This window comes from Amblyomma mixtum, chromosome 7 (genome assembly GCF_055824585.1).
Source record: "Amblyomma mixtum isolate Tamu chromosome 7, ASM5582458v1, whole genome shotgun sequence".
NCBI classification, from domain to species: domain Eukaryota; kingdom Metazoa; phylum Arthropoda; class Arachnida; order Ixodida; family Ixodidae; genus Amblyomma; species Amblyomma mixtum.
In genome coordinates, this window is record NC_143018.1 from 73,426,207 (window position 1) to 73,446,019 (window position 19,813).

General features: G+C 46.9%; 1 protein-coding gene across 5 annotated transcripts in view; it reads right to left on the reverse strand.

Annotated features, from left to right (window-relative positions):
• Positions 1 to 19,813, reverse strand: part of LOC149336506 (cell adhesion molecule Dscam1-like) — a 196,269-nt gene that overhangs the window by 107,704 nt on the left and 68,752 nt on the right. The window contains exons 1-2 of one of the 5 annotated variants that reach the window (XM_089552930.1): positions 17,524 to 17,641; positions 16,873 to 17,163 (exon numbers count right to left, since the gene is read on the reverse strand). The exons of the other annotated variants lie outside the window; for them this stretch is intronic. Of the exons in view, the coding sequence (XP_089409056.1) occupies positions 16,873 to 17,163; positions 17,524 to 17,605 (373 nt within the window). The 5' untranslated portion in view covers positions 17,606 to 17,641. Of the gene's footprint in view, positions 1 to 16,872; positions 17,164 to 17,523; positions 17,642 to 19,813 lie in introns of those variants that run through there. 5 annotated transcript variants of the gene reach the window in all.

Below are 19,813 nucleotides of genomic sequence, written 5' to 3' on the forward strand. Positions count from 1 at the left end.
GATTTCTCACGACGTTTTGCAAGAGAAGATCCCAAATCACGAAAGCGATATGAGGGTTCGGGCTAGCGACAATCCATGTGAATACTCATGGCGCGGAAAAAAAAAAAGAAACTCTGGTCCTGCGTTTTCCTCTCCTCCGTACTTGCGTTATTTTAGGCCTATGAATGTTCACGCGAAGGCAACTGGGATTGGTAGCATTTTAACGGTATATGCTGCAGTCAGTGCCTAGCTACTAATTTTTGTCTTCGGTTCAGACATCCAGTGTGGTCCCTTCGCCCAGTGCTAAAAAACTATGGGCGGACATGCGACCCAGGCTCCAAAAATTATTCGTAGTCCCGGCTCTGTAACATTGCCGACTGTTGCATTTCCATAGCAGCAACTACATAAAATCCCGGAAGCGCTAATATGGCTGCCGAATCTACCGTACAAGATTCAATTTCGTACATTGCCACATTGCAATGCAGGGTCACTTATAATCCACCATGAATGCAAGATGCAGAAACTGCAACCGTAACTTATAAGTCACGGTTAGTTGATAAGTATAGCCGGTTAACTTATAAGGAATTTATAAATTACGACTACCGCTGGTTTAGCGGCGGTAGTCGTGAAGACAACACGTAAACCGCTAGGACGGTTTATGAACGTGGTAGCTGCAGGACGACACAACGACCAAAAACAAAAGACGGACGGAACAGGCGCTTAGCGTCATATGTTTGCTCTTGTTAGTTGTCCTGAATTTTCGATATGGTGCCCATGTCAATATTTTACGTTTTCTGAAGCGTATAGACAATTGAGTCGCATCGCCCATGAACCACACATCGAACTGCCCAACAAAAAGCGTTCTTGAGGATTCACCGACGGCGAAAGATACTGCCGCATTTTCCACTCACAATATGCATCTCGCTTTGGCATCAAAAGGAGCCAGCACAAAACCAGCAGTTGTAAGAATATGCACCCTCGTCATAAGGAGGGGAGGCAACTTCAGCGTAGTGCCGGCCGCCTTCAGATCACCTTGTTTATTCATATGCGCCACGCCTGCTTACGGCAATTGCCAGGCTGTTCTGTTTAGAAGGGTATAGCTCACTTCACAAATCCTCTCTCGTTACAGCTTCGCAATACAAATCACCGAGGGCCGTTCTTACGAGCAAGGATTTGGAACACAACCTGATGCTGAGCCTCAGGCGCTGCGCATTCGGGAAAAAAATCTACACAGGACAAAGAGAAGGAAATAGCCAACGCTGTACGCTGCCTCGTTCAGTCGTGCTGCGCCTGCTGTGACAATTGAGCCCACGCGAACGCAAAGGGCGAGAAGGAAGAGGGTGTGGCTAATGGCGAGGCACACTGATTGTGTAAATCTGAATAAACATCTCAACTGTGGCGTGGAGAAGAATGAAGAAGAGGGCGTGGGAATTTCGAAGAGCAAGACAAAGTAACGGTTGAGACCACTACGGTCAAAGCGAGTGGGTAAAGCTCATTCGATATGCAAGCGAACAGCGTGACAAATCTCCGACGTGCACGAAAATTCATTCCGCGGACCACCAGTACATCACGAACAGAAGGTGCAATACATTCCTTTCTCATAAATTTTCCAGAATAAAAAAAAAAAAAATCCGCCACCCCCGAATTCACATTCCGTGCGCATACCTGTGACTGCGAGGTGCCCGGAGAAGCGATCGCTTCCAGCCGCATTTCGAGCTATGCAGGTGTAGTTGCCGCTGTCCCGGACAGAAACATCCACGATGGTGAGCGTTGACACGGGACCTCCCCTCGGTGACGTCACAGTGAGGCTTGGCGTGGGCTCAAGGGGCCGGCCATCTTTCAGCCAGGATAGTTCGAACGGGCCCGCGCTACCCTTTTTGATAACACAGCTGACGACGACCGTGTCGCCGGGCGAGAGGTTGGCGGGAAATTTGAACGCCTTTATCGTTGGACTGTCTGGAATAGCAAGCGCTTGCCGTTATTTGGAACCGGAACTAATTACTTGTACAGTAACTCCAAAGATTACAGCTGCACTCCGATTACAAATAAGCTGCCAGTGCTACAGATGGGATTACCAATATCCCTTTTGCGTTGCATTAAAGGTGCACTGAAGAGGAATCTGAACTCGCCTTTTTGCCGCGGGAACTCGATCTACACGTTCCGAGCATTCTTAGAAACTTCGACGTATTGCCCTGTGTGGCCGATTTTCCTAGTTAAATCGAATTAACGTCCGGCTCCCGCCTTTTTTTTTTTTTTTGAATTCTCCCCCCGTACGGTGGGCGGAGTCGACCAACGCGTCGAGTGCCTTTCAGCCAGCTCCGTGGAGGCTTTGCTTTCGCTTTATGTTGTTTTTTAGGTTTCCGTGAAAAAATAGTTTAATTCGCAGATAATATAGCCGCGAAATAAGACCGCAGAAATAAAAATACGCCCGGACTATTTGCTTCTACGGATTACTACGTATTACTCCGCCGATGGCAGAGCGGCAAGCCGCCACGGGACTGGGTGAAAGGCACTCCGCGCGTTGGTCGACTCCGCCCACCATACGGGGGAGAATTCAAAGAAAAAAAAGGCGGCAGCCGGACGTTAATTCAATTTAATTAGGAAAATCGGCCACTGAGGGCAATAAGTCGCAGTTTCTAAGAATGCTAGGATCGAGTTCCCGCGGCAAAAAGACGCGTTCAGATTCCTCTTCAGTGCACCTTCAAAGGAATGAGTATGAGTCATGCAGCATGCGTTTCACACTTCAAGAAAGGCCCTGTAGAAAAGATAAGCAACAGAGGTAGTAACTGCCGAATCCTACTGCTTCTCCTTAGATATCGTTGTCGTTGGAATCCTACTTCAGAGATCAGTGAACGGAAAACAGGGAGATCATACCTGAGGTACGAGTTTGCCGATCTGTAGACGCAAGGACAAACAGCTGTAGAATAGAACAGGCGAAAGTCACGAACCAGGACATTGTTGCAGGTTCTTTGGGAACAGCACCCGCGCGCGACGAAGTCAGCAGTGCGAGTGAATCTCGGGGCGAAGAAGCACGAACCGTGAAATTAGCCCATTGCGCGCGATAGTTGGACAACTTCCGCCACCTATCAGCGACTGGATATATCAAAAGTGGCGCCAAAGATGAACGTCGTGTGGAACGTGATGCAGCGTATCATCCTTCGTTCAACCACCCATTCATGCGCACCATGCCACGCAGGGTGTAGGGCCTGATGCAGTATGTGCCTACGTTTGTTTTGTTGTTTTTTTGCTCTCTTCCGTCTTTACCCTCATGGCGCCGCTCAGGTGGCCATCATGAATGAGTCAGTTACCGAGTCTTTGCTTTCTTGGTCGACTCCTATTCCTGTTCCGTTGAGCAGCGTTCATCATCCGAGTGATCACAATTGAGAAAAACCACTGAGAATTGAGAAGAAGCCATTTTGCTCTGCAAAAAATTTTCGCCATAAATTCTCACTCGTGCACCCTGCGACAAGGTATCGCGAAATTGTACACTGTTTCCGCGCTGCTTTTCACTCTGCGAGACGAAAGTTTTTTTAATCTGCTGCATGAGTAAACTGGATAATCCGCAGCAAAGGGTTAAATATCCATATCCTTGCGCATCAATATTTGTGGCCGGCGGTACCGGCATGTCTGTTTTAACCGCAGGCAAATTACTCCGAAGTCAAGTTTACCGTGCACGACGAGCAGTGCCGTGAAGCTGTCGGTGCCGAAGCTGTTGCTGGCGGTGCAGGTATAGTTCCCTACGTCTTCCGGACGGAGGCTGGCGATGCGCAGAGTAGCGCTGCTCCTGGAGTGCGCGGACGACACTGACACTCTGCCCGAGCCTTTCAACACACTGCCGTCCTTGCTCCACGCTATTGCATACGGTCCCGCCGCACTCTTCCCGACAACGCAGGGAACGATGATCTCGTCACCCAAGGCAACTTTAGTCGGGAAGAAGAATTCGAGGAGTCTGGGAGGACCTGGACATTTAGCCAAAGTTACGCGTTTGTATGAAGAATGAAGCATGGCAGCAGAGATGAGCAACGCCAAAATGTTGAATTAATTGCCGTCCGCTTACCATTTTCGCTGGCAGAAAACTCCGGCGCACTCATCAAAATGATAGCTATTAGCAGCTTACGACCTTCCATATTACTAAACAACGTCAGCACGTAGGCCAATGAGGAGCGAAGGGAATGATTCTTACGACTTTTGACAGCGGCGGCGGCTCGTCTGAGGGACGCTGTTTGATTCTTCGTTCTTGAACTTTTGCAGTGGACCCAAGGAGTGCATCACCAAAGTGCTGCCTTTCTACTTGGTCCTTGGCCATACAGCAATCTGCATTTTTCAAGCTCAAGACGGGCGCAATGCAGTGATTACATCGCTTTTCGAGGGCCAGCATCATCGACAGATACCGTTCGTCAACAGCGGCGACTCCTTGTGACAAGATCTGCTTGATTCCCGGCGTGGGCGGAACACTTCATTTGGCAGCGGCGGCGGCTCGTCTGAGGGACGCTGTTTGATTCTTCGTTCTTGAACTTTTGCAGTGGACCCAAGGAGTGCATCACCAAAGTGCTGCCTTTCTACTTGGTCCTTGGCCATACAGCAATCTGCATTTTTCAAGCTCAAGACGGGCGCAATGCAGTGATTACATCGCTTTTCGAGGGCCAGCATCATCGACAGATACCGTTCGTCAACAGCGGCGACTCCTTGTGACAAGATCTGCTTGATTCCCGGCGTGGGCGGAACACTTCATTTGGCAGCGGCGGCGGCTCGTCTGAGGGACGCTGTTTGATTCTTCGTTCTTGAACTTTTGCAGTGGACCCAAGGAGTGCATCACCAAAGTGCTGCCTTTCTACTTGGTCCTTGGCCATACAGCAATCTGCATTTTTCAAGCTCAAGACGGGCGCAATGCAGTGATTACATCGCTTTTCGAGGGCCAGCATCATCGACAGATACCGTTCGTCAACAGCGGCGACTCCTTGTGACAAGATCTGCTTGATTCCCGGCGTGGGCGGAACACTTCATTTGGCAGCGGCGGCGGCTCGTCTGAGGGACGCTGTTTGATTCTTCGTTCTTGAACTTTTGCAGTGGACCCAAGGAGTGCATCACCAAAGTGCTGCCTTTCTACTTGGTCCTTGGCCATACAGCAATCTGCATTTTTCAAGCTCAAGACGGGCGCAATGCAGTGATTACATCGCTTTTCGAGGGCCAGCATCATCGACAGATACCGTTCGTCAACAGCGGCGACTCCTTGTGACAAGATCTGCTTGATTCCCGGCGTGGGCGGAACACTTCATTTGGCAGCGGCGGCGGCTCGTCTGAGGGACGCTGTTTGATTCTTCGTTCTTGAACTTTTGCAGGTTAGTTTTCAAATTCACCTTTTTCGTATCAACTTTCCGCCGCTGCTGCCAATGTGAAGTGTTTTGCGTTCAGTGGCTGCTGTTTGACGTATCTTGCAATGTCGCGTTGCTGTGCTTGCAGGGGTGTGTTTCTTGGGGATTCTGCTCGCTTGGCTTGCACTGAATGCGCATTCTTATTCCATGTGGGGGAGTGCTCCGGGGTTGCTGAGGGAGCACTTAAAACCAAAAACAAAAGAGAGTCACTCAAGAAAAATTGGAAGTGCAGCTCATGCAAGCCAGGTGGGTCAAAAGAAAACTGTGCTGAGTCTCCTGTCTCGCTGGAAACAGATATACATGCAGTACTTCTAGACATAAATGGCAAACTGAACTCTCTCCTTTGCCTACCAGGCAAAGTTGATTCGATTGAGAATTCTATTGAGTTGCTCTCAGCGGAGTTCGACAACTTTGCTACACGTCTTGATGCTCAAGAAAAAGAAACGAAGCAGTTGAAAGATAGGGTAAGCACCTTGGAAAACAAATGTGATTCAAATGAAGTAGCAGAACTAAAAGCTGAACTGAATGACCTTGAATGGCGAAGCCGAAGGTTGAACCTGGAGTTTCATGGCATTTCTCAAACGGATAACGAAATTCTTCTCGACAAAGTAAATGAAATTGGTGCAACACTGAGTCTGGAACCCCTCGTCACGCACGACGTCACAGCAATCCACAGGCTGCCGTCGAAACGCGACAAAATACCTGGTGTCATCGTTCGTTTTGCCCGTCAGGAATTAAGGGATAAATGGTTTGCCAAGAAACGTGCCTTGAGTGACGAGAATAGTGACCAGTACATTCTGGAAAACCTGACAAAGCACGCTCGTAATCTTCTCTTTGTCACAAAGAACTGGGCTAAGGAGCATGGTTATGCGTTTGTTTGGCACGCAAACGGCAGGATCCTTATCAGAAAGAAGCAAGGTGATTCAGTCGTCGTTGTCCGATCTGAAGCGGACCTCGCTCAGCTGTCTTAAGCTTTTTACACACTATGCAGTACCACGAGCTTCTCCTACCGCACGAAGTTAAGAGCAGCTTAGCAATAGAAAACAGCTTTTCAGCTTTACACCTAAATATTCGCTCGATAAGAAACAAGGCCGACCACTTGCCCTATCTCTTAGCACACCTTCAACATAGTTTTGATGTGCTGTTGTTCACAGAAACGTGGGCGGTGCATGAAATTGATTTTATAAACCTTCCTGATTATTCTCTTTTCTATTTGAACCGAAGCACGCGTGGTGGCGGTGTAGCCATTTACGTCAAAAGCGGTCTTAAAGCAGACCTGCTACCCGAGTTTTCTGTTATGAAGGATGATTTTGAGATACTTACAGTCAAAATTGCTGACAGTATTGTCTCAGTGGTATATAGGCCCCCGTCAGGTTGCACTGATACCTTTATTGAGTTTTTTGATGCCTTTCTTGACTTTTGCTCTCGGGAAAAATCTACGCTTATTGGTGGCGACTTTAATCTTAACATTGAAGATAATAGTCGTAACAGCAGTGCCTTTTTAGAAGCTGTCTGGTCCAATGGATTTTTGAATTTAATAACCACACCTACCAGATTTACAGCTACTTCTTCGAGTACACTTGATCTTTTGATTGTTGACATCGCTTCGTATGTCAATTGTGCTGGAACTATAGTTTCGGATATTAGTGATCACTGCGCTGTATTTGCTTCTGTTGTTGCCCAAACACCTGCTGTCAATTGTGAACATAACGTCTTTACTTACCAGTGCATTAATGAAGAATCCCTTAAACGTTTTAGGCTGTCAATACTTTCTGAAGACTGGAGCTCGATTTTCAATTACTCTCAGCCGGACGATTGCTATAAGCACTTTCTTAATAAATTAAAAGTACACTACACACGCTGCTTTCCATGGAAGACAAAAACTAAAAAATCTAAGATCCGAAAACCATGGGTAACCCCCCTTCACATGAAAATGATGAAGCGCAAAAGTAAGCTTTTCAAGCATTTTATGCTCACTAAGGATCCTGCTGATTTAGTTTCATTCAAAAAATATCGTAATAATCTAACAAGTGAGCTAAGGAGCGCTAAGCAAGCTTACCAGCAGCGCTTAGTTAGTAATAACAAGCACAATCCCCGACAGCTATGGAAAGTTTTGAATGAAGCTTTTGTCCACAAAAAACATAACAAAACACTAGGTGAACTATTTGTCGAAAATGAGCTTTTATCCGGGGCCTCCCTTGCAGAGAAATTTAACTGTTTTTTTACTGCCTTTAAGCCAACCGGAGATGTAAAACCTGCCACTAGTACAATTAGCAATATGCCTAATGAATCAATAGTCTTTTATCAAACGGATTCGGAAGAAGTGTTCTCAGTATTAATGAATCTGAAATCAACACGCTGTGTGGATTATGATGGGCTGCAAATAAAACCGCTGAAGTTTGTTGCAGACCTAATAGCCCCGTATCTAGCTTTAATTTTTAATCAGTCCCTTTCATGCTCTATTTTCCCTAATGAAATGAAAAATGCCAAAGTAACAGTTATCTTTAAAGGAGGTAATAAAGCCGTATTAACCAACTACCGCCCGATTTCCGTACTTCCGGTTTTTTCGAAGGTATTTGAGAAGATTATTCTAAAAAGAATGGATAGCTTTTTTACTAAACACAGCTTGCTAACAGATTCACAGTTCGGGTTTCGAAAAGGACGCTCTACCGAATCTGCTCTCCTCTCACAAAAAGAATTTATCTTGCAAAATTTTGAACGTAAATGTCTAACTCTCGGTATCTTTGTTGATTTCAGTAAGGCTTTTGACTTTCTTAACCACACTATTTTGCTTGCTAAACTAGAAATGTATGGTGTTCGAGGAATGTGTCTCCATCTTCTACGGTCATACCTCACTGATCGAAAACAGGCTGTTTTCTGTGATGGACATGGATCCACTCTTCAGGATATAAACTGTGGAGTGCCTCAGGGCAGCCTTTTAGGTCCTTTTCTCTTTAACGTATACATAAATGATCTCGTAAACATTGACAGTAACGTTAAATTCATTCTGTACGCAGATGACACCAGTATTTTCTTAACGGGCTCCTCAACAGATCAGTTATTAAATCGCGGTAATGCTGTTCTTAAAACTTTGCATGCGTGGTCCGTTCAAAATGGGTTGTCTATTAATACCAATAAATCTAAAGCTGTTTTCTTCAGGCCTAAAAACGTCAAAATTAACTTAAACGATGATCTTCAACTTGGGAATCATAAAATAGAAATCGTGGACACCTTCAAATCACTCGGTGTAATTTTTGACGCCTGTATGAGCTGGACCGCACACGCAACACATCTTCGCAAGAAATTAGCTCCTTCCGTTGGTTTTCTTGCTCGGTACCGCACTGAATTTCCTCCCTGTATAAAACGAATGATTTATCATGCCCTATTCCAATCACACATTAACTATTGCCACATAGTTTGGGCTACCACATCCAAAACAAATCTACAGAAAATTCTAATTCTCCAAAAGAAAGCTATCAGGATTATCGCAGGTGCCAGTTTTACTGCCCATACGGCTGAATTGTTTACTAAGTATGAAGTAATTCGTGTCAATGTTTTTCTTGAGTACCGCCTATTATACTATCTCAAATTTTCTTCACCATCAATATGTAATTTTTTGCTTAATATCGCATTGTTAAAGCCCATAGAAAAGTATGTTCAAACCCGATCAACTGCAAAATGGACACTTCCACGAGCTAGAACTAACTATGGTAAACAAGCACTTAACTTCCTTATACCTAATGTTCTAAACAGCTACGAATCTAACCAGCTGAGCATGTATAACCTCCGACCACATGATTTAAAAGTGTACTTTGTAAATAATATTCCATAACTTCTTTTCATATATTGTAGTTTGTGTATGTATCGGTGTCCTTTTCCCCTTTGTAATCAACCCAGCAGTGTATAACTTTCAAATGCATTTGTTCAGTTTTAATTGTTTTTTTTCTAGTTTCAAACTACATCTCTGTGTACCCATCAGTTCAATCGTAAATATTATAAATTCTTTCTACAGTGTGCTCGTTTCCGATCTGCCACCGTTGTATGCATGTGTTTATTTTATTATTTTGTAATGGCTCTTAGATGAGCCACAGGCATTTTCAAGCTATTTTCTTTAGCTTTTGGCCTGTGGCTCATCCTAAAGACTGTATGCACATTTGTAAAATAAAATAAAGTTTGGTTGGTTTGGTTGGTTGGACTTCAACAGTTCCTGCCCCATTGGAAACGATAGATCCTGTGTGTCGCGCCCAACAGTGGAGAACGCTTACTAAATATGTGGCGTTTGCATCTAGAGGCTGGACAGCTCCCGCCACCTGGCGACCAATTCTGACACTGCAAATCAACAGGAGCGAGCATTCCGGCAGATGGGGCGGTTGTAGAGCGATTTGGTCCCATTACAGAGACCATAAGCCCTGTAGCCGAGAAAGCACGCTTGACGCCTTCACAGAATGAGATTTTGTCTTTCAAGTGCTTTCACAAAAAACACGAATTCGGGACATTGCTGCACAACAGATATTCCGCTTTAACCGAGGACGAATACCTCAGTGTTCATGCGGGCACAAATATCATTGCGGAATGCGCAGTGGAAATAGGGGGTTGGGTAGCTAGACAGGATACTGGGAATGTCTCGCGGGATATGAAATATCTGATTAATTAATGCCAAAGTACGAAAGACTGTAATCCCATATATAGTATAGAACTGGCAGAATGAATTAGCGTAAGGTGGCCGACATGGGCAACTGTAATATGGAGCGAATTGAGCAGGCTCCAAAGCATGGAGGTAGCCTACGTGTGGTCAAGAGGAAACAAAGCATCGGCAAAATCATATGTACGCACAAACAGATAACGAGCGAAATGTCATTATCAATATGGATAACATAGTTCAAGTAGCGGAGGAATTCACAGATCTATACACTAGCCAAAATAACCAGGACGATAATGATGGAGGAAATGACGCGCAGGAAGAGGAAGTATATAAAGCCTTGCAAGCATTTCAAAGCGGGAAAGTGGCTGTTAAGGATCAGGTAACTGCAGGTCTGTTCAGGGACAGTGGGCAGGTTGCACTAGAAAAACTTGCCGCCCTGTATGCGAAATGCCTCACTACCTCCACCGTACCGGAATTTTGACACAACGCTAATACTTCCTTAATGCATAAACAAGGGGACGCCAAGGACTAGTAAAAGTACTGACCGATCAGCTTACTGCTCGTTGCCTACGTGGTATTTATTAACGTAATCGCTAATTATATTGCAGCAACCTGAGACTTTAGTGAACCAAAGGACCAGGCTGGATTTCGTTAAGACTATATACCCGACAATTGATCATATTCACGCCATCAGCCACGTGAAAGAGAAGCGCAAAATACAACCGACCCCTATATACAGCCTTCACACATTACAGGAAAGCGCATGACTCAGTCGAAACCTCAGCAGTCGTTGCGGATTCAGTGTGCATGAGGGGCATATGCAATAGTACTGGAAAATATCTAGAGTGGTAGAGTGATAAACTCACAACCAGGGAGGATGTCAGGCAGGGAGACAAGATCTTTACATTACTATTCGCCTGGTGTTTGCAGGAGGTGTTCAGAAAATTGGATTAAGAAGACTTGGGGATAATAGTTAATGGATATTATAGTAATTTCCGATTCGCTGATAACATCGCCTTGAAAAGTAACTCGGGATGAACTGCAAGGTATGAACTATGAACTGTACAGGCAGAAGAGAACGCTGGGTCTAAAAATTAAGATTCAGAAATCTAAAGTGACGTTCCATATTCTCGTAAAGGCACTACAGTTTAAATCTATATCTACTTAACTCAGTTAGTAACCGCTGACCCGGACAGCGAGAGCGAAATAACTATCAGAAGAATGGCCTGAGGGGCGAGTTGGTGCATGATGAAATGAACGGCGGCGCAACAAGGACACTAACAAGAGAGGGGACACCACATGCGCACATGATGAAATGAAGGGCGGCGCAACAGGGACACTAACAAGAGAGGGGACACCACATGCGCAGAATAGGATGGGCCGCCGCGGTGGCTCAGCGGTTACGGTGCTCGGCTGCTGTCCCGAAAGACGCGGGTCCGATCCCGGCCGCGGCGGCTAGAATTTCTTTGGAGGAGAAATTCTAGAGGCCCGTGTACTGTGCGATGTCAGTGCACGTTAAAGAACCCCAGGTGGTCGAAATTTCCGGAGCCCTCCACTACGGCGTCTCTCATAGCCTTAGTCGCTTTGGGACGTTAAACCCCATAAACCTAAAACCTAGAATAGGATGGATTGCATTTGGCACCTACTCTCAGATCATGAATAGCGCTTTAAAAACCAGTCACCCTGAAGAAGAACGTATACAACAGTTGCATCTTGCCAGTACTCGCCCATACGGCGGAAACTTGGATGGAGGTTAACGAAAAGGCTTTAAAGTAAGTTGTGGACGGCGCAGCGAGTTATGTAAACGACAATAATAGTTGTAATATTAAGAGACTGGAGATCAGAATGCGTCATTGAATAAACGCGAGTTAATGATGTCGTAGTCGAAATCAAGAAGTAATGGGTATGGGCAGGTCATGTAATGCAAAGGCAAGATAACCTTAAGATAACGGAATGGATTTCAAGAGAGGGCCAGCGTAGCAGGGGGCGTCAGAGCGTCAGGTGGGCGGATGAATTTAGGAAGTTTTCGGGAATGAGGCGGTCGCAGTTGGCACAAGAACGCATTTTTTTCTATTCGACATTTTTAAGTGCAAGATACGAGGGGAAATGCGGAGAAAAGTCTAGCTGCTGTCCTTGTCTACAGCTTGAAATGTGGCAGCTGGAAATCACTTCTCTTTTTCACCGCTCATATCGTCGCGTTTCTACGTCACATGTCCCATTTTGGACCTTGCCAGCCGAATCCACCTGGGCGAGCCACCCAGTCTGTCGACTGTAGATGGGATTCGAACAGGAGACAAGCGTAGCTTCAGCCACTGCTGAATGTTGGCCGCTTGTATGGCATTTGAGCTGTCTGTCGGGGCCAACGGCAAAGTAAAGGGCCAGTGTACAGCGCCAGCATTTTCTTTGGCAAGCAGCGCTTTTATATTGGTTACCGGAACCATGCGAGATCGCCAGGTGACTTGACAACTAAGAGCGTTGTAGCCTGCTTTCGACGGACATCGTGAGGCGGCACTCTGGTCGAGAGCGGGCCAACGAGGCTCTTCCAGCGATGTTCTGCCGCAAAACAACGAATATTGCTATGCAGGAATCTTCATCGGCGAAAACCAACCGGACGGACAGTACGAGCATGGCGATGTGGGCATGTGAAAAGAAGAATGAGCCTGAAGTCTTGGGTGATTAAAGGAAAACTGCAATCCAGGTTGAGATCAAAGTCAACGTGCGAAATCGACAGCGCGCTGCGAAGTGTTCTCTCGATTCGCGCAGTGAGACATTTTATTTCCGTATGATATCGAGTAAAATTTTTGAAATGAGATGCGCAGAAATTATGAAACCGTTTGACGACACCAACGTAGAACTGCAGCCCACAATCGGTGGTTTGAAGACGTGTTACAGAACGGGGCAGGAACAAGGGAACTCGTCCTTCTGTTCTGTGAGTGAGATTGTCGTTCCGCCCTGGTGATCTGGCAGTGCCAGATAACTGTGGCAGAACTGCTTCTCAGTGTGCTCCGTCGGAAAATCAGTGGAGTTTGCAGCATTGAAATAATCAGGGCGCCGGTCATTCTTTGGAATGGTCCTTGAAAAACAAAGTATCGGCTACGCATTGCCAGTCTCTGATCTCTCGAGCGAACGCAGTGGCGCGTGTTGAATCGTGTGCACGCACACCCAAAATTGCCAAGAAGTCGCGACGGCAACGTTGATTACGACTGTCACCGCAGCTAGTCCGGACACAGCACGCGTGCTAGAAATAACACGCGAATTACTCTAGAGTACTTATCCGTAACTCTAAAGAAAAATTTCGTCGTCATATAGGTCAGCATAAAAACAGCACAAAGGCTTTGTGTTCGTTTTCATATCCTCTGAAAACCAGAACAACAGGAGCCAAACGAAGTAGAAAAAAAAATGACTTCGCAGCTCCCTTGCAGGGCGATGTAGCAGCGATAGCTGTACCATCATTCAAAAGCGCCCGCCCACCCACCTTGATCACGTGACGACCAGGGCACATTTCCAGTAGCGCTGACTTTCTAGTACACCGGGATTGCATGCTATAAACCAGTATGGATAAACGCGAGAGTTTTAAGTCACAGAATACTGTTGGGACGTCGCAGTTTACCCCGTAGAGAAGATTCCCTGTAAAGCTTTCGCTGTTGCCGACCTCTAATCTTCACCAAGCTACAAAAAACTTTGAAACCACTGCGGCGACCCGCACTGGAGCGATGCGAAAGTACAACGTCCACACAGTATATCGACGTCCGCGGCTGTTCTGACGTCCATGTACTATATCGACGTCCATGGCTATTTTGACGTCTAAGTGTATTTTTTCGCGTTTAAGTAATGAACTAATTACACCTCATCAGCCAAATTTTTCCCACGGCAACATTTTATCACGCACTATCTGTCACAATCACACTTTCACACATTTATCTTCAGAGAACGACGTAGTCGTGCGGACAAAATTGCGAACACTTTTTTGCTGACGCGATAGACCCATATACTGTTCCAGTACTAATAAGCCTCTTCACTTCGGGTCACGGCTGCGATTCCTACCTGTTACCGCAAGAAACGCCGAGAATCGATCAGTGCCAACTGCGTTGTGGGCGACGCAGGTGTAGTTGCCGCTGTCTTCGGCCGATACGTCCAGGATGGTGAGCGTGGACGTTGGGCCGCCCCTGTTCGGCGTCGCTAGGACCCTCGCTGAAGTGGACGTTAAGGGCCTACCGTCTTTCTGCCACGATAGTTCGAAGGGACCCGCGCTTCCCTTCGCTATCACGCATCCTACCAGGACAGTGTCCCCCGGCGACAGGTTGGCGGGAAATTTGAACTCCCGTATCTTGGGCGGGCCTGGAAAGTCGAACGTGAAGGTGGATCGGTCGTTTTTCTTTTTTTTTTCTTAGCGGAAGATCCACGTACTTCTTGAGAGAAGCCACTGATCACGGGCGTTTCTAAACGAAATTGTAAACTAGTCAGAAAAAGCTATAGAAATCTTTGGCTGAACTTTGTGCTTTTCATGCGGTTAATATAGTTAAATAATCATGTGCTTAAAGACAGTCATCACGTTTTAAATATAAATTACGAAATCTACGTCGGGAGATTCCTTGCAGGCAGCATTTAAAGTACGAAAGTAGAATGTCTGGTTAGTCACGAGAAGCTTATGCTGAGAGCTTGATTAATGGGCATGCAGTCGGCAAAAGAAATCACCCTTCCAAAAGCAAAAAGGAATATCATCATACCTGTAGAGAGAGCTGAACTGTACGTCAACACAATGATGAAGCAGACGAAGACGTGACGCTGCATTGCGTGCACGTAGACAGGTTTCGTAAAATCTGTGATCAGAGGCAAACTGCGGCGCGAAAGACGTACTGCCACCCGGCGAGTGTGCGGTTCTACAGATTGAAGCACTCAAGTGCCGTGTGAACTCGAAGAGGCTGCGAGTGCGGCGAAAACCAGCCGATGGCCAACTAGCGCCGCCCCTTGGAGGACGATAAAACTACAAATGGCGCGAACACGGTGGGCGCGAAGCACGGATGTCGCACGGAGTAGAGTAGAGTCGACGGAGATGACATCTTGGGTTCCGCGCTCGCTCGCGCTGAAGTACCTGATGTACCTCAGCGCTGATGTACCTTGCGATGCGATGAACGTACGAAAACTAACGAACAAAATCTTTCACCCGCATAATATGCGCTTCTCTGGGAGTCGGACCCGAGTCCAGAGGAGCGATGTAAGGAATGAATACTCGGTGAAAAAAAAGGCGCCGTCAGCACGAAAAATGTGAAATACGAAACGCGCATCGACATGCTTTTGTGTTTTCTTTTCTAGCTGAACTGCGGCACTGAAAAAAGGGTTATCAATTATTACCACTTTTGTAAAAGCCGTTGTTACCCGTTTGGAAGCAAATTCCTTAAAAAAATGTTGTGATAACATCGGTGTCACTTGGATATGCCATGACCACAGTTCTGTTGGTCAACAAAACTATGCAATCGTAGGTGTTGGTCCTTTTTGCATGGGAAATGACCCACTCGCAAGCAGAAAACAGCGTTATGTGGTCTGGACTTTAAGGAAGATTTGCTCCAACAAGCGAGTTGCACACCCACACATAACGTCTGCTGGTGTGCCGAGAATTGCCCGAACCTTGCGAACATCGCTCTTAAGACTCGCGACCCAGTTCCTCCTGCATGTAGCTCAAGTTTTTTTTTTTTTTTTGACGTGCATTTTTCAGTGAACGATTCGTAACTCGTCGTTTCATGTGCGATCGTTTGCGTGACAACAGGCACACTATTACTATTCGCGCGGTCTCGATGCAGATTGTCTCATGGACCAATTCGGAGCACAGCAATGTGGTCAACGTCCTCAAAACCATATTTTACATTAATTTTTGTTTGCCCAGCCCTCCGAATTCGAGCCCATTTCAGTAAGACGCTTTGCATTCCGCCTATGTACTACTTGCCCTAATTATCCGCAAGTCCGCCACAGGCTGAGGCGGTAGTTACCAGCCGTGTCGCTAAATCGCGCCATCACGCTAAATATAGTGTCCATAAACTGTTGCTAAACTACTCGGTAGAATGAAGCAGTGGAAGTTCATGCTCCGAAAAAGAAATGACGTCGTTCGTGGCAACGACTGATTCCTGATTCGACTGATTCCGTTCGACAGTCTCGACGCATGTGCCACAGCTCCGAGAGAGCAGGGAGGATTGTATCTTCTGTGGCCGATGGCAGGTATACGCTGCTGCGGACAAGTAGCGCCATAGCGTGGCTGGTTGCCGGACCACAGCTTGCGCGGGAAAGTCGCGCCGAACTCAACTGGTTTCCTGGACGGGTGCCGAGTATGTCTCGCGTAGCCGACTTCTTTTGCATAACTACTCATTCAGAAGAGGCTTCATCATACTGTTTGGTAGTTAGACTTGTGCACAGCAGTGATTTACGAAAAACGGACAGCTCGCATAAGTGTGCCCCTATAGTTTTACTTTGCGATCTGCCCAGAATACTGCGAGGGCATTTCGCCGCGTGCAGACACGCAGTTCTTATTCATGATATTCTTTTTTGGGGGACCGTCCATAGACATGATATGCGTGAGTCTTCTGAGCTGCCCTTCACCATCATTTCACGTATTACATTGCCCAACTCGTAGGTTTGCGAACCACACGTCGGAATGGCTAACCGCTCTGCGCTTCTTCTCTTTACACTTCTGCAGCTCGAAGAGTTGTTAATATTAGTGTTAGTGTTACCACTTGCGTTTTTGAAACTCCCGTATCACAAGCGCAAGTTCGCGAAGACCAAAAAAAGGTTTTTACTCCTTCCGAATGTTCATCGAACCCTGGGAAAATAAACGGATGGGAGGGACTTAGTCACGCGCGTTTACGAAAGGTGCAGTGGTCGGTGCCATACCTGCGACTGCGAGGTATGCAGAGAAGCGATCATTTCCGGCCGAGTTTCGGGCCACGCAGGTGTAGTTGCCGTTGTCCTTAGCGGATACCTCCACGATGGTGAGCGTTGACACGGGACCTCCCTTGGGGGACGTCACAGTGAGGCCCGCCGACGGCACAATGGGACGATCGTCCTTCAGCCACGACAGTTCAAACGGACCGGCGCTGCCCTTCTTGACTACGCAAATGACAGCCACCGTATCGCCGGAGGCGAGGTTGGCAGGAAATTTGAATTCCTTTATCTCCGGAGGGCCTGGAAGGACAACCGTCCGCGATTATGAGTGGCTAAGGCGAAATCGCGTACGATAATGCAGTTCGGAGGTGTAACGTTTGTCGTAACTGCAATTCTAACCAATATTAAAGCAGCCCACCACCCTCTTTTTTTGATGACCCGAAGCCATGAATTTCAACATGCGGCTGGTACGCTTTCCTCAGCGACATATTTAGCGTGCAGTTACAGTGGGATTCGTTTTTTTTTTTTTAACGACACATATTTACCAAAGCTAGAATAAATTCGTTTTCAGGAAGCCTGCCTAGCCATCTACAAGTATCGCGTAGGCATTGACGCCTGCACAGGCGGCAAATCTAGAAAGCAAGGGAAAAGTATCCGTACCTGGAGAACGACTGTGACCCTCCGTTGCCGCAGAGATAAGACACGAGACGACGAAACACGTCAGAACTGCGCAGCGGACCATTCTGGGATGCCGTTACCAATGGCAGGATGCGCCGTCTCTGAACCTGAACTTATCGCAGCCAACGAAACGGGCGAAGGTGGCCTCAGTTCAGCGCTACCCGAAAACGAAACGATGGACAAGCGCCGCCACCTATCGGCGACTGAATAAGTCACAACTGGCGGGAAATACAAAAACCGGCAGCGACGAGGTCGGTGAGGAAGTAGGTCAGTAGTTGCCTTCTTGAATCGGTGTTTACGGCATTCGTTAAATCTGCAGTACCGACATGACTAAGACATGACTGCAGAAGCAGAATAGCAGCGAATATAGCCAGTGTCGTAGTGACGTGATAGGACTTATTTCTGTCGCCATTATCGGAGCACAAAAAACCCGAAGCCGTGTTTACACAGGGCTCCTTGAGCGTAACGAACGCTGACATAGTGGCCAAGGTTATTATAGCGAAACAGCGTAACAGCCTAATATATATTGAGCAACAACATAGCTGCTCAGCGATGGCGCAGAGGCCGTCATTTTGCTGAACTGCGATGCAATGGAGTTCACGACACAGCTTGGTGCCTGCCGGCACCAAGGAATCTGGTACTGAATCAAAGAGCCTCACAGCGCATAACACAAGGAGCCGTACACGGTCGCTGTCCAAAGTGTTGCTTAGCAGACCAGCTGTGGCTTCTCACGTCTTCTGGCTAAAGACTAGCGACTCTCTGCGTACAGCGTGCGGAGTGGCTGGATGACACGGGGACCCGACCATTGTCTTTCATAGTACCACCATATTTTTGCCGCATCAATGCACTCCCGCTCTGCCTACCTGATTACAAGGGAGAGTGATTTCGTCGCCCAAGCCGATTTGTGGTGGGAGACGAACTCCAGAATTACTGGAAGGGCTTTAAATGCGCCATGTAAGAGGAATCTGTGGGTCGATAGATCATCAATATTCCACTGCACTTTTAGCGTTTGGCTGCTCAGGACGAATTTGCGGGTTTGATACCGGCCACAGCGGCCATTGTACGATGGAGGCGCAGCACATGTCGCCGAGGTTCTGAGATTTCAGTGCGGCTTCAAGGGCCCTAATGGAAACCAATCCGGTGCCCTCGTATACGGTCGGTGTCACACACAGCAGAGTTTGTTTAATACAAAGTCCAATTAACCGCCGGATCATTCCAGTTAGCCTTATATTTGATTCCGACTTTTTATCGCCCGTCGCCATGGGCTGAAGAGATATAACGTACCCATTAAAGTCGGAATCTGCCAGTCGTCACGGCGGGCGATAAGAACGGAGTAGAACGTACGGTCCGCGAAGGGTCGTATATTATACCAGCTCAGTGGTGCAGGCACAACATTATTCTGGAATCCTCAGTCTGGCATACTGTACGCTAGCTGGTCTCGCGCGCTGTGAACTACACAGTCATCATGCAGATGAGCATGGGTTGCCACGCGGGGCATGAAAAGAAGGGGAAACACGAGCGACAAACGACTAGCGCGATTTAAAATGTTCGGATGCCCGTGACAATGCACGAGACAGGAATAACAGCAGCACCGAACGCGAATCATGTTAAACAGCTCATCAGACAGCTTGAGCGGAACGGTGATGCTAGCCATGGTTTCTCCGTAAGAGGCGACGCAGGTGTAGTTGGGCACGTCCTTCATCCGGATGCCCCGTGTGCAAAAGTGACGCTCCTCTCGGGAGCGGTTTGGAGCGATACACACGTGTTCGTCAAAAGGTAACGGCCGTCGTAGGCGGTCCAAGTAACCCGTAGCCCGAGTCGCCGAGCCAACTGGAGCTGGGAAAAAATTACAAGATTGCACTTAAGTCTGCTTAAGAGCGAAAATGCGAGAGCCTTTTTTCCCCTCCTCTTTTTCTTCCTCCATTTTTTAATTCTTGTTTTTAGTTTTTCATTTCCATTTTTGTATTCATGTTCCTTTCTTTTTTATTCTTTTATTTCTCTTAAACTTTTCTTTTCACATTACTGCGGCGACCCATATTGGAGCAATGTGAAAGCAAAACGTCCACATACTATATCGACGCCATGGCTATTCTGACGTCCATGTACTATATCGACGTTCATGGCTATTTTGACGTCTACGTGTATTTTTTCGCTTTCAATTAAGTAATTACTCCGCATCAACCAAATTTGGTATTTAGCGAGATTTTTTCACCCAGTACCTAATGGAATGAAACTTTTTTTTCATATATTTTTATAGAACGACATGAACGTG